General features: G+C 40.9%; 1 protein-coding gene across 3 annotated transcripts in view; it reads right to left on the reverse strand.

The window, feature by feature from the left end:
* LRP1 (LDL receptor related protein 1) overlaps positions 1-15255 on the reverse strand; it is a 469165-nt gene that overhangs the window by 172152 nt on the left and 281758 nt on the right. For all 3 annotated transcript variants that reach the window (XM_070740967.1, XM_070740966.1, XM_070740968.1), the window contains 8 exons: positions 13929-14151; positions 9994-10183; positions 8750-8875; positions 7392-7532; positions 6422-6547; positions 5378-5494; positions 4176-4256; positions 401-568 (listed from right to left, as the gene is read on the reverse strand). In XM_070740967.1, the coding sequence (XP_070597068.1) occupies positions 401-568; positions 4176-4256; positions 5378-5494; positions 6422-6547; positions 7392-7532; positions 8750-8875; positions 9994-10183; positions 13929-14151 (1172 nt within the window). The remainder of the gene's footprint in view (positions 1-400; positions 569-4175; positions 4257-5377; positions 5495-6421; positions 6548-7391; positions 7533-8749; positions 8876-9993; positions 10184-13928; positions 14152-15255) is intronic.

Genomic DNA, 15255 nt, shown 5'->3' on the forward strand with positions numbered 1-15255 from the left:
CGAATCTGTAACCGGAAAAGGCGGGGAGAAGCCTCTGTGGGGCCTCTCTAGGAATCTCCTGGAAGGAAACAAGGCCGGAAAAGGCAGGGACAATCCTCCGTGGGACCTCTCTAGGAATCTCCTGGGAGGAAATAGGGCCTCCAACCTCCCTATGGTTTTCCCAATCACACACATTATTTGCTTTTACATTAATTCCTATGGGGAAAATTGCTTCTTCTTACAAACTTTTCTACTTAGGAACCTGGTCATGGAACGAATTAAGTTCGTAAGTAGAGGTACCACTGTATATGTTTTTATTTTAAGGAGGAGAAAAATAAAAAAATTATACTCCCCTCCCCCCCAAAAAAGATTACACTGGTGTAATTACACAGAAACCATTCCAAATGTGTCCTATCCTCACCCAGATTGGTGCAGTTGGCATGAGTCTCGTCGCTGTAGTCCCCACAGTCATTGTCCCCATCGCAGGTCCAGTGGACAGGAATGCAGCGCCCGCTGTTGCATTTGAACTGGTTGCTGGAGCAGGAATGGCTGCAGCCAGCTTCATCACTGTTATCCCCACAGTCGTTGTCTGGAAACAAGAAGCGGAGGAGAAGGACAGTCTACTGGGTCCTTGGGAGCAAACACAACCCTTCCATGCATTCCCCTCTCTCCCACTTCCCCTTCTGAGCTAGATGCAGACTTCCTTTAGCTGATAGGCTGCTGGAAAGTCAAGAAGGCAGCAATGCATCCACTGTCTCAGGTTACCCCAATTCCCCAAAGCCTGCATAAATGGTACCCTTCTACCCCATGCATACTCTAGCCAAACATGCTTATGCATTGCCCCCAGAGCTTTTACCCCTAAAGAAGCCGCTAAACAATAACAGCAACAAGAATAGCAACAAAAAATTAATAAAGAAAACACAGAAACTGCATAGATCAACACATGCACCATGGGGTATGGAAGGGAAGTGGATGGAGTGAAAGGAATCAATCACATTACTGGATTATGGGATCAATGTAATGTGTGTATTCCTTGAGATTCAAAACAATGTCCATTCGTGCAGATACATCTCTGAACATGTTAGCAAGTGCCCCATTTTGATCTGGGATGTTCTTGCTTATTTGAAATTATCTGTTTCTAAATAAGAATAGGCATTTGATAGAGGAAAAAAATTCAGGGATCATTTATTTAATCCGCATTCAGCAATTTATGGATAAGTGTGCTGATGAATCCAGTTATTACTGTTTATCTATGAATTGTTGGGATTGTATTTTGCCTTTAGCAAAACTAGTGAACAAGACAGCTTCTACTGTTGAAATGTTCCTTGGTTTTTTGGCAACTTGCACTGCTCTTAAGCTTACTGGACCTTTTCCAAGCTTTAGAGCCCAAAGAGAGATTCAAAAGAAGCATTCTTTCTAAGTCAATTAGCTTTATCAGCACATCCAATCTGATGCACTGCTGTTTCAAATGCTATGGAAGCTGTGAATTATCAGTAGCATATTATTATTATTATTATTATTATTATTATTATTATTATTATTACTACTATTATTATTATTTATTAGACTTGTATGCCGCCCCAGAGGACCCAGAGCAGCATAGACTTATATACCACTACATAGTACTTTACAGCTCGCTCTAAGCGGTTTACAGAGTCAGCATGTTGCCCCAAAAATCCAGATCTTTATTTTGCCAAACTTGGAAGGATGGAAAGTTAAGTCAACCCTGAGCTATTCACGACTGAACTCCTGGCAGAGGCCAAAGTTAGCCTGCCATACTGCATTCTAACCAGTGCGCCACCACGGCTCCTTCTAAGCAAATATATTTCAAATCGCATCTCCCCCAAATCAAAAAAGTCCCTTTCCTTAACCTTCCCCCAACTTGTTCTAAGGAAGTTACGGATGCTGTGCATAGCATCCTTGCCGAGAAGCAAGAGACTGGTATTTTTTTTAAAAAAATTATATTTTATTTATTTATTTATTTATTCGATTTTTATGCCACCCACAATCATGTTAGTAATAGCACTTTTAAACAGAGCCAGCATATTGCCCCCACAATCCGGGTTCTATGTTTGAACACATAGAAGACTGGCATATGTTTCTGGCTCAGGAATTCCTTTTAAATTAGGAACTCTTTGGACCTCCAGACAAAGAACAGCAACATTATCCGATGACCTTCAAAATATGGGAAATGGTAAATATGGGACAAGCAAGCTCCAGAATGGTTTTCCTGCTCATCCAATGAGATTTATCATTGCCCAAAACGTCCCCCAAACAAAGATAGGAAGTGCTGAGTCTTTGCAGGGATCAAAGTTGTGCAAGTGACAGCTTTTTTTTTGGGGGGGGGGGGGAATCAAGGAGTACAGGAGGGGTGAGGTTGCATGTTGATCTATGCACTAACCGTTGCCTTTTGGACAATTCTTTTCGTCAGAGCCATCCCCACAATCCTTTTCTGAAACACACAAACCAACCAGAAAATACAGGAGAGTGGGCATGGTGAACACATGTGACTCCACCCAATCAACACGCACAAACAAAAAGACGACAAAAAACTAGAAATTAAATATGAAAATGGAGACAAAATGGCATCCAAAGGATAGAACATGCAGAGGGGACAGGAGGAAGGGCATCAAGAGAGTTGTGTCGAACACAGAAGGGGAATGAGAAAGAATTCTTCCCCTTTTTAAAAAATCTTCAGCAGGAGACAAGAGATCAGGAGAGCAACCCACATTAGTCTCCTGAAAGATATTCTAAATCAGGAGTCTCCAACCTTGGAAAATTGAAGACTTGTGGACTTCAACTCCCAGAATTCCTCAGCCAGCTTTGCTTTACTGGGCTGAGGAATTATGGGAGTTGAAGTCCACAAGTCTTAAAAGTAGCCAAGGTTGGAGACCCCTGCTCTACATTCTTGCCTTAATTTTCAGCCCTTCCTTCAAAATCAGAATTGAAAGTTGGCTACATTACGCCATGTAAATGTGCTCATCTGATTTGTGCCAAGCGAGGTTACCTTGAGTCATACAAACCAGTAGTTTAAAATAAGTTCTTAATCAAGTCAGATTCGTGACTCACATTTCATCAAAATCACAGCTGATTGTTAATGTACAATCTCAGCCTCTATGGCAGGCAAACAAGCATCTATCTTTTTTTACTTATAAAAAATGTAATAGGGAAAAAGGAACAGAGCTACAATTTGAGTGTTTCTTCCTCTAAAAGACAGTTTAAAAACAACAACAATAACAAAAGAACTAGCAGCAATTCAACAGCCAATTTAATACTAGAAAAAGATGCCTTCCATCTCATTAGCATCTTGGTGGAAAATTACAAGTATTTTTCCCCATTTCAGGATAAAGGTTTGTAGTTCGATGTTTGAGTGCCTCCATCCACCCGAAGTTCCCAGTATCAAGAGAAAACAATCATGCACTTTTTTCTTGATGTTCAAATCCTCCAAGGGCAGGACATCTTCTTAAGTGGAAAACAGCCAAAAGCAAAAATCAATATACTTACCTGCAAATTGGTAATCTAAGACAACATTTAGCTATTTAATTCTGTACCTGCCCTTAAACTCCTCCAGCTTAAGACAAAAATCACCCACTAGCTTTCTTCAAAGAAGGTGTGGGAAGATGTGGCGGCATCTAATCTTCATTTTTGTTAACTGAGATATTTTGACAGGGTATTCTAAGTCCTGACATTTTGGGACAGGTTTGTGATTACACAATGCGATTAATGCACAGAAGAGATCTTGAAGCAAGCCACGTTGTTCAAAGGGCTTGCCTGCTAAACTTCCAGTGGGGCAAACAAAAGTTGACTTTCCAATCCAAGGAAACTGTTGTACCTTTGGGATGAGACAAGTATCTACTTACTCAACCCAACAAAAAGTCTAGAGCAGTATAGCTAATAAGATCTCAAGTAAAGATGTAAAGCTTGGTGATTGCATTACTGCTCTCTAGATGGGGACATCTGGGGAATGTAAGGAAGAGCTCACTGAATTCCAGTTATGATACAGGGCTAGCTACTCTTACACAGGCAAAGATGAAGAGGTAACATGTTACAGCATACACTGTCATGCAGAGATGGGAAATACAGAAAACAAATTCCAAACCCATCTTTTCCCCAAAGAATCTGCAGTTCAGATTCTTTGTTTCTGACCTCACCATTCCAGCCAACACAGAAGGGCATTGCATGCAGTATAAACTTACCATTGTCACATCTCCAATTGATGTTGATGCAGCGGCCATTGTGGCAAGTAAACTGAGTCAGAGGGAAACAAGTTGGGTAGGCTGCAAGAAGAAATAAGGACATTTGCAGGCGCTATTGTATATCCAGGAGAGTTCAATGGTTATCAGCACAAATGGATGAGATTGTTGTGGTATCACAAAGCGGTGAAGTTGGGGAGAAGGATCTTTTTCAGAGAGATGAGGGTTTTACTTGGTCTTCAAATGGCACTTGAAGTTCCATGCTCCAGAAAGTGCATGAAATGATCATAAAACAGTTCTAAATATCCCCACATACTTAATAATCAGGCCCTTTCACCTTGCTACCTGCAATCCAGTGGTAATTTTTTTTCATGCTCCTTAATTCCAGGTAGAATCTCTTTTCTTGTCCTGGTCTCAGAAAGTAAGTCTTATTTCTGTAACTTCCCCTCAAGTACTGGAAGACAGCTATCATGTCACCTCTGATCCTACACCCAACGTGGTGTAGATAGTACTACCACCACCAGATGAATTTGCAATTGGCTTATCAACCACACTCAATGAATACTTCTCAAAGGAACTATATGCAGAGGGCTACCTCCAAGTTCTGTCTTGGGTCCACTTGATCTTCAACATTTTCATATCTTGTTCTAACTTGTCAAGAACTAACCAGTGGTTTAGTTTGGCAAATGCCTTACAAAGTCTAGGTATCCACAGCATTTCATTGATCTACTAATTTAGTTACTTTATCAAAAAGGCAGTGAGGTTTCTTTGGCATGATCTATTTAAACAAACCCATAATGATTTCTATTAATCCTTGTTCATTTCTAAGGTGTTCACAAATCTGTTGCTTGATTAGGATTTCCCAGGTATTGATATAAACAAATATACTTTGTTCTTAGATATTTAATTATGTCTGCTTAAAACGTGCGTGAATGAGGCAGATACAGATTTAGAGCCATGTATAATTATGCATTTCTACTTTTTAGAAAAGAAATCCTGGATTTTAAATACATAAAAGAATCCACAGCCTTTTAAATGTACCATTTATTTCAGACCATATGGCCGGAGATTATCTGCTATAATCATAACTGTGATTATAGTAGTAAGTCTCTTATTGCAACAAAGCCCCTGGTAGATTACGAATATCTATTCACTTAGCAATACATCTACAAATGCAACACACCAGAATCTATTTCTTCACTCACCACATGAGGCTGATTCATCAGAGCGATCCCCGCAATCATCATCCAAGTCACAGGTCCAAGAGATAGGGATGCAACGGCCACTAGCACAGGAGAACTGGTTGGTGGGACATGTGCGAGCTGGGGAGCAGGCAAGTGGCAGTGAATCACAGGAAAAATATTAAAAGAAACATTGCACCCCTTCTTGAGTCAGTCTAATGGTGGGTAGGAAAATCTCTAACAGTAATATCAGATGGCACAGAAATAGTTAAAACAGGTTCTGTATTGAAACTAGCCAGCACCATGTTCAAATACCAGAATATCTCCGGGACCGAATTCTGCCGCACGAATCCCAGCGACCAGTTAGGTCCCACAGAGTTGGCCTTCTCCGAGTCCAGTCGACTAAACAATGTCGTCTGGCGGGACCCAGGGGAAGAGCCTTCTCTGTGGCGGCCCTGACCCTCTGGAACCAGCTCCCCCCAGAGATTAGGATTGCCCCCACTCTCCTTGCCTTTTGCAAACTTCTTAAAACTCACCTCTGCCGTCAGGCATGGGAGAATTGAGACATCTTTCCCAGGCCTATATAATTTATGTATGGTATGTTTGTGTGTATGTCTTGTTTTTAAATAAGGGTTTTTTAGATATTTTTAAATATTAGATTTGTTATTGTACATTGTTTTTATTATTGCTGTGAGCCGCCCCGAGTCTATAGAGAGGGGCGGCATAGAAAGAAAGAAAGAAAGAAAGAAAGAAAGAAAGAAAGAAAGAAGGAGGGAGGGAGGGAGGGAGGGAGGGAGGGAGGGAGGGAAGGAAGGAAGGAAGGAAGGAAGGAAGGAAGGAAGGAAGGAAGGAAGGAAGGAAGGAAGGAAGGAAGGAAGGAAGGAAGGAAGGAAGGAATACATGCTTTGCAGATACGCAAAAACTACCCAGAATTTTGAGAACTGATAATTCCACCACATCTAGAAAGTTGGAGAAGACTGATCTACGGGTTGACTTAAGATTCCCCAACAGAAGATCAAATGAAGAATAACTATCTAGTTAATTAGATGGATAAGAAACAACCTTTACCAGAGCATGTGGAATTAGATTCATCTTCATTGTTGCCACAATCATTATCCCCATCACACAGCCAGCGGTTGGGGATGCAACGATTGTTCTCACATTTGAAGCGGTCCGAGGGGCATGTGTGCTGATCTGCAGAATGTCAAAGTAAAGAAGGCATTTTAGGACACCACACTTCTTTTCCTTCTATGTGTATGACAGTAATGTGAACTTAGGACCACAGAGCCTTCTCCCTTGGATAAGTTAAGAACCTTGAGGCATTGGGCCACATTTGGATGAATTTTCTAATTGTGGCAGTGCTAAATTCAGAGATTTTAGGGGAAATCTATATGAGGTCTTCTTCCTCTAAATGACACTATTATTTTCACAACGTTTTCCAACTACTTGATGTTTTTATTTTTAAAAGAAAATTAGTTGAGATTGATTTTGATCAATAAGACTTAAGAAATGCTTTACTACAAGAACTAGAAAAGTCCATGCTACTATGGACATTGCAGCTATTTGGATTGAAAGTGAAAAAAGGTGCTTCAGATCCAGCATGAATGCGCTACCTGTAATTTGTCAATCATTAAAAAATAGCCATACTTTTTCTTACGCTCACCTGGATCTTTTCTCCTTCACATCCCTAGAAATAATTTATTCAGTCTGACACATGTGTACATTCCATGCCAAAATAAGGAATATTTATAACCAGGGACTCCAATTCCTGGAAATAAAAATTTATGTATATTTTCCCAACCTATGATGTTCTCTAAAAAGCTGTCTTATACAATGGTCATTCAGTTAGTCAATTTAAGCCAGACGTGTCGTCCTGAGAATTAGAGGCTCCAAAAGGTCTTGGAAAAAGGAATGTCAACCATTGGTTACTAGATTTCTAAAGATTAGAAGGCAAGGACTGAATCTTTGAAGGATTGATCCCATCTGTCTCACAAGAGGATGGGAATGGTCGAGAAGAACCCTCAAGGCAAATACGTACGGCAGAGTTCGGGTGCCTCATCACTGTTGTCCAGGCAGTCGTTGTCTCCGTCACATTTCCATCGCTCCTGTATGCATCGACTGTTCTTGCAAGCAAATTCCCCAGGCTGGCACTGTGGAGGTGGAACGTAAGATGGATTGGCTGGAGAAGGAAAAAAACAAGAGAAGAGTGGTGATGGGATAAGCAAGAGGCAGCCTTGGAGTTGAACCAGCCCCTCCTCTCAGAGACTTCAATTCTGAGTGAATCTGCCCCTGTGGATGAACAGTGACTGGAAAATTAGGCATCTTTGCTGCCATTCACTATAAACTATGAGCCGGGGTGGCACAGCAGGTAGAGTGCTGTACTGCAGGCCACTGAAGCTGACTGTAGATCTAAAAGTCAGTGGTTCAAATCTCATCACCGGCTCAAGGTTGACTCAGCCTTCCATCCTTCCGAGGTGGGTAAAATGAGGACCCGGATTGTGGGGGCAATAGCCTAGCTCTGTTAAAAAAAAGTGCTATTGCTAACATGTTGTAAGCCGCCCTGAGTCTAAGGAAAAGGGCGGCATAAAAATTGAATGAATGAATGAATGAATGAATGAATGAATGAATGAATAAACCCATTTCTCCCTTCCAAGCCATCCCTCTTTAGGCCTAAAGGTGGGTGCTCGTGGGTGGGCAACATTCGCTCTATAAGACACACAGTCATTTTCACCCCCTTTTTTGGGGGGGGGGGGGGTGTCTTATAGACCAAAATACATGGCATTTATAAAAATAATAAAGGTGGGATAAATATTTAACCCTCCTCCCCAGAATTAGCAAATTTGACGTGCAAAGATTAAGATCAAGATTATCGACGTTGAGCAATAACACTCTGCTCCAGCCAGTAGAATGCTAGTTGTAATGTATGAGTGATGGATGAATGTTTTTTTAATGTTTTTTTTTTATATTTGGGTTTTATATGCTGCATCTTTGTTTTATTCTTTCTGCCGCACTGAATCCATTAGGAGAAGAGCAGCCTATAAATTTAGTAATAAAAAAATATAAAAATATTAGTGATGAAGACGTATTGATTGTATATATAAGGCTTTTTAGTTGTTTTAGTATTGGATTGGTACATGTTGTTTTTATCATTGTTGTTAGCCACCCCGAGTCTACGGAGAGAGGCGGCATACAAATCCAATAAATAATAATAATAATAAAAAATAAAATAAAATAATAATAATAATAATAATAATAATAATAATAATAATAATAATAATATGTAAAAACGAGGAACAAGTTTATGTATCCCAGTCTGAGAATGTGAATCACGGGTATCAAGGTGAGGGATCATGATGCATCACACCTAATTACTGAATTATGACATGGATTGTTTACCTTGGCAAGTGACAGAATCCGGTCCCAAAATCTGGTCTTCTGCGCAGGCACAACGCCTGTGATTTGGGATAGCCAAGCAAAGACTGCTGCAGCCTCCATTGTTCACCCGGCAACTGTTAGAGCCGACTAAAAAAATTGACAAGAAGAATCAATGAGAGAAAAACTTCCTGAGACTCGTCAAAAGCAAGAAAAAGGGCCTGGATGACTCTTATACAATCCAGTCCAAGTAAAAGAGATCAGCAAATGCCCTGGAAAAGCAAAACAGGATTAACCCCGGTAATTTCCAAAGAGGTAAACATTTAAACCTTTTGCAAGCAAATAGCCTGACCAGCTCAAAGGGTCTTGCAGGAGATTAAAAACCAATACATTCCGTTCTCCACCTAAACTTTCATGGGCCAGAATTCACAATGCTCAAATCACCGCTAAGTCTTCACTGTTAATCTCAACATGCCTGGACCTGTCCTTCTTTGCATTCTTCCTCATAGCCACAAGAAAATAAAATGGCATTTAGTTCAACAAATACTGGTAGTCTTTGGCTTACGGCTCACAATTGAGCCCAAAATTTATGTCACTAAGCAAGACAGCTGAATTTTACAACTCTTTGTGCCACCGTTAAGTGAAACACTGCAGTTGTTAAATTGGTAACATGGTGGTTAAGTGAATCTGGTTTCCACACTGACTTGTTTAAAGGTCATGAAAAGGAATCACATGACTCGAGGGGGGGGGGCACTGAAAACCTCATAAATATGAATCAAGCATCTGAATTTCGATGATGTGACCATGGGGAAGGCTATCAAACCGCAGTTCAGTGTGGGGAAAAAATGGTCATAGGTAACATTTTTAGTGCTGTTGTAATTTTGAACCATCACTAAACAGGTGGTTGTAAGGCAAGGAGTAAGTGTACTACATGTATAGAGCGGCTAGTTTTTTAAAAATATCTATGGGTTTTAAATCTCATTTTTTAACTCTATTGAATTTGTATTCTATGTATTGTATTGTTGTTGTTGTGAGCCACCCCGAGTCTTCGGAGAGGAGTGGCATATAAATTTTAAATCTTAAAGAAAACAAGCACTCCGATTCATGAGCATATCTTCCTGCTGCTGGGCAGTAGTGGATTGCTGCCAGAATAGTAAAGGACGCCGGACCGTTAGCAAAAGTTGACCTGAGTGCCCAGCTTCAGGTATCTTGCGTGCGTGTACGTCTGCAAAGTACATTTTGAAAAGTGCTCGTTGTGGTTTTAATACCTTGCTGTTGCTGAGCATCGTACATGCGAATCTCAAAAAGCGGTGGTCGTTCATTGCGCAACAGCGTAACAGCCTTGGTTTTCTGGTCCAAACGAAAGATGCTACCACTTCGGTACTCTGTCCAGAAGAGGAAATGGTCGTAGTGGCACAGCCCAAAGGCATGACTCAACTCACTTCCGTCATAAACAACCTGCAGCAGGAAAAAAAGATATACACAAGTAGAACATTTAAGACAAGCAATCAACATTTTAAAAATGCATCTTTTCTGACAGCACAGCTATAGGGTCAAAGCAATGGGAGAAGGCTGGGAAAAGGGAAGGAGAGATTATACACATAGAATATAAAGAAGAGAGAGGGGAAGAGCTAGTTTGGTCTGGTGGTTAAGGTACAGGCTAAAAAGCTGGAGCCTCTTTAGGCATGATAACTGATAACTAGTTGGGTGGCCTTGGGGCAGTCACTCTCAGTCCAACTCACCTCCCAGGATTGTTGTTGTGGGAAAAATAAGGAGGAGAAAAGTGTGTTAAGATATGTTCGCCACCTTGAGTTGTTTAGAAGAATAATAAAGGCAGGATTTCAATAAAATAAAATAAATATTGCGAGGAAGAAAAATTAACCCTCAAATATTATTATTATTATTATTATTATTATTATTATTATTATTATTATTATTATTATTATTTATTAGATTTGTATGCCGTCCCGCTCCGCAGACTCGAGGTGGCTCACAACAGTGATAAAAACAATATATAATGACAAATCTAATAATTAGAATCTAAAATAACAATAGTACATTTAAAAAATCTAAAAAGCAAGGAACCCCAATATAAAAAACATACATACAGTCATATCATGCACAAAAACTACATAGGCAGGCGGAGATGTTTCAGTTTATTATTTATTTATTATTTGGATTTGTATGCCGCCCCTCTCCGAAAACTCGGGGCGGTTCCCCTACGCTTGACGACAAAGGTGGGTTTTAAGGAGTTTACGAAAGGCAAGGAGGGTGGGGGCAGTTCTAATCTCTGGAGGGAGCTGATTCCAGAGGGTCGTACCACTAACCTAAATGACTAGGTGCTCTTGTAGTAGTAATAGTAATCCTGCTGGAATTATAGTGGTGATGCTAATGCCACATTTATCACATTTGAGATTTTTTTAATTTTGTCCTTGAGTCAATGTCAACACTTGATGAATGTCAAGTTTCTTGCATTTTTTTCAGCAAGATTTTGACCTGGCCTTTTTGCCTCTTTCCTAGGGCTGAAAGTAATTGGGCCAAGTCACCCAACTAGCCTTGTGCCTATAGCACAGAAGTGGGTTCCTCCTGGTTCTCTGACCAGTTCGGCCAAACCAGTAGCGACCCACTGGTGACGTCACGATGATATCACGGAACCAGTTCGGTCAGTGCCAGTCCGTGGACACTGCCATCTTTTTAATTTAAAAAATATATATTTTCCAGGGTTTTTTTTTCCTTTTGCACATGCACAGAAGCAGAGTTTCCAACACTGTGCATGCAGGCGCCATCTTGTTTTCAGCTTTTAAAAAAAAATTGCCACTGCGCATGCATTTGTGAGGCGCATCGACGCATTACAGGAGGAAACGAACCAGCAGCAAGGTAAGTTAGAACCCACCCATGCTGCAGTACGACAAAACTCACAGTCTCCTAGCCCGATGCTTTAACCACTATTCCAAACTACCTCTCGATTCACAGTATGAACATTGTTCACAAACATTAATGACCTAACTGGACTTCAAAGTGACCTAAAATCACAGCATCTCCTTCTTCTTGGATAAAAGTTGGCGAAATACTTGCCAAGCTTACATCTACCTGGTAAGTCAGAGCAAACAGAAATTATGTTAATTGTCCTTATTTTTTTTTTAAAAAAGTCTAAAGGCAGGACAGATATTGGCCTGAGCAAGCGGGATGTTTCTTGGGACTTAATTGTTTTTGATATATTTGAAATATTTGTACAAGTTTACATAAACCATAAGCCTAATGTTTAACAACTGTGAACAAAACAGCGGGCAAATAAAAATGCAATTAAAAAGCCAGCATGTTTAAACTGTTTACAATTTTCGGATGAATAATTTGGAGCGAGTGGGGGTGGGGAAGAGCAGACTGCTTGACAAAATCGCAAGCACCTGTGCTGTCTTATTTGTCTCCCATTTGAGACTCTCCCCACCCCCCCCCACCCCCATCAGCACAGCAGAGTTGCCAATGAAGCAGCAACTCCTTCACAGGTGTCAGACAATTATCACCATTCTAAAGATCCTAACAATTGTATATAGTTCAAACTCATTGCTCTTCCTCCTTGGCCTGAGTACTTCCGATCTATAACCATTTTTCCAATCTATAACCATTTTTCCAATCTATAACCATTTTTGCTTGCTTTGGAAGCTGTACTCTCATCCTAAGAGTCGCTAAGGGGCGTACATAAGTGCACTGGTGTACCTTTCGTCCCCTGTCTAATTGTCTTTCCTTTCTCTCACTTATTATATATATTCTCTTCCTTTCATATATCCTCTCCTCTAAGTTCACTTTTACCCTTATATATATATTATTACATGTCTATTTTTCTTCCTATGTATTTGTGTATTGGACAAATGAATAAATAAAATAAAATGAATAAATAAAGCAGGGGTGTCAAACTCATTTGATTGAGGGCCACAGGGTTGTGTTTGACCTGGGGCAGGAGGAATAGAGGGCATAGCCATAGTGGGCATGGCCAGCTCAATATCCCTCATGTCAGGGGTGCCTGTGGCAATCCGAATTTATTTTATTTATTTATTTATTGGATTTATATGCCGCCCCCCTCCGAAGACTCAGGGCGGCTAACAGTATTCATAAAACAGCGTACAATAATAATCCAATACTAAAAACGATTAAAAACCCATTAATATATTTAAAAAAAAACATACATACAGACATACCATGCATAAAATTGTAAAGGCCTAGGGGGAAAGGGAATCTCAATTCCCCCATGCTTGGCGGCAGAAGTGGGTTTTAAGTAGCTTACGAAAGGCAAGGAGGGTGGGGGCAATTCTAATCTCTGGGGGGAGTTGGTTCCAGAGGGCTGGAGCCGCCACAGAAAAGGCTCTTCCCTTGGGTCCCGCCAAGCGGCATTGTTTAGTTGACGGGACCCGGAGAAGACCCACTCTGTGGGACCTAACTGGTCGCTGGGATTCGTGCAGCAGAAGGCAGTCCCTGAGATGCTCTGCCAGTGAAAACAGGCTCCATTTTCAGCTGCGATGGCTTCCTGCAACCCTCTGCCAATGAAAATGTAGCTCAGGAGGGCCTGCATGCGGCTTTTCCAAGCTCAGTTTTCACTGGCAAAGGCACTGCGGGCTGGTCCTTCACTGTTTTTAGGGAGGCCCCATGAGCCAGATCTAAGCACCCCACGGGCCTTGACTTTGACACCCCTGTCCTAAAGTGCGTGGCTCCAATAATTCAACTGTATGCAAAGGAATACAATCATTTGAAAAGATACCGATAGGGCACCGAGGAAAAACATTTTGGTAACTGTAAGAATCATTCCATTTGGGTTCAAATGGAACCCAAAGGTCATACAAAAAGTGTTGGGAATGAGAGCAGTTAAATAAGGTTCAGGAGGGAAGTGTTTTTAATAGGAAAGTGAACACAAGAACAAGGGGACACAATCTGCAGTTAGTTGGGGGAAAGATCAAAAGCGTGAGAAAATATTATTTCACTGAAAGAGTAGTAGATCCTTGGAACAAACTTCCAGCAGACGTGGTTGGTAAATCCACAGTAACTGAATTTAAACATGCCTGGGATAAACATATATCCATCCTAAGATAAAATACAGGAAATAGTATAAGGGCAGACTAGATGGACCATGAGGTCTTTTTCTGCCGTCAGTCTTCTATGTTTCTAGTAAGAACAAATAGTGTGAATGGAAATAAGAGACAAAGCTGGCTCTGACCTTGCGATCTGTGCCATCTAGCATGACCGTCTCAATCCGGTCATAGTAGGCATCGACCCAGTACAACATCTTTGAAGGAATGTCCAGACTCAGCCCGTTGGGCCACAGCACGGTCTTGGAGGTGATGAAGACACTGCGGTTGGTGCCATCCATCCAAGCTTTTTCTATCTTTCCTCTTTTACTGTCCTTTGGGTCTTCTTCCCAATCTGTCCAGTACATCCACCTAAGTGAGAAAAGACAGGAAAGTCAACATGTGTGCAGCTCCCCCCCCCCCCCTCCAAAAAAAATCATTATTCCTTTGTTCAACCATTGAAAGCCGTTCGGTGGTCATTTTCTTAAAACAATACTCTGCATGGAATTAAGTGACTCTCTATAAATACTTGACCAAGAGAGACATTTTGCAAAAGAATGAAAGTTAAGCCCCAGGTCAGCTCTTTCAGTTGTGCCTTGTTCATAGATTCAGTGTTCAATTCTTGCTAGCCTACTTTGCTATATCTCCAAGAAGAAAAAGTGGTAACAAAGCCAGACAGAAACAAGGATGTTCTGTCTATCCTTTGAAATCACTGGACAAGATTTTATTATAAAGAGAAAATAAAACAATAACATACAGGCAGTGTTCTTCAACTGTATATCTAAACATGGAATACTCAGGGACCGCCTTCTGCTGCACGAATCCCAGCAACCAGTTAGGTCCCACAGAGTGGGTCTTCTCCGGGTCCCGTCAACTAAACAATGTCGCTTGTGCGGGACCCAGGGGAAGAGCCTTCTCTGTGATAGCCCCGACCCTCTGGAACCAACTCCCCCGAGAGATTAGAATTGCTCCCACCCTCCTTGCCTTTCGTAAGCTTCTTAAAACCCACCTCTGCCGCCAGGCATGGGGGAATTGAGATACTCTTTCCTCCTAGGCCTTTACAATTTTATGCATGGTATGTCTGTATGTATGTTTGGGTTTACAATAGGGGTTTTTAACTGTTTATATTGGATTGTCATATGCTGTTTACTACTGTTGTTAGCCGCCCAGAGTCTACGGAGAGGGGCAGCATACAAATCCAATAAAATCAAAATAAAATCAAATTAATGTATCTTCCAAACACAAGGGAATACCCACTAAATGTTGCAGCACAAAAAAGTTAACAGTTAATACTGTATCATCACCATCATCATCATCAAATAGTTTATTCTTCCCTACATCTTTGCTTCTGCTTTGTTAAGTAAATTTTCCTTACTGGGTAAGTATCAAAACAAAGATAGCTCCCTCCACCTATTTCCTTCTTCCATCCAGTGAAGAAGAAGGTTGCTAGTAGCAGATTTAAGAATTTCTTGGAAG

The sequence above is a fragment of the Erythrolamprus reginae genome, chromosome 2, assembly GCF_031021105.1.
Source record: "Erythrolamprus reginae isolate rEryReg1 chromosome 2, rEryReg1.hap1, whole genome shotgun sequence".
Lineage (NCBI taxonomy): Eukaryota > Metazoa > Chordata > Lepidosauria > Squamata > Dipsadidae > Erythrolamprus > Erythrolamprus reginae.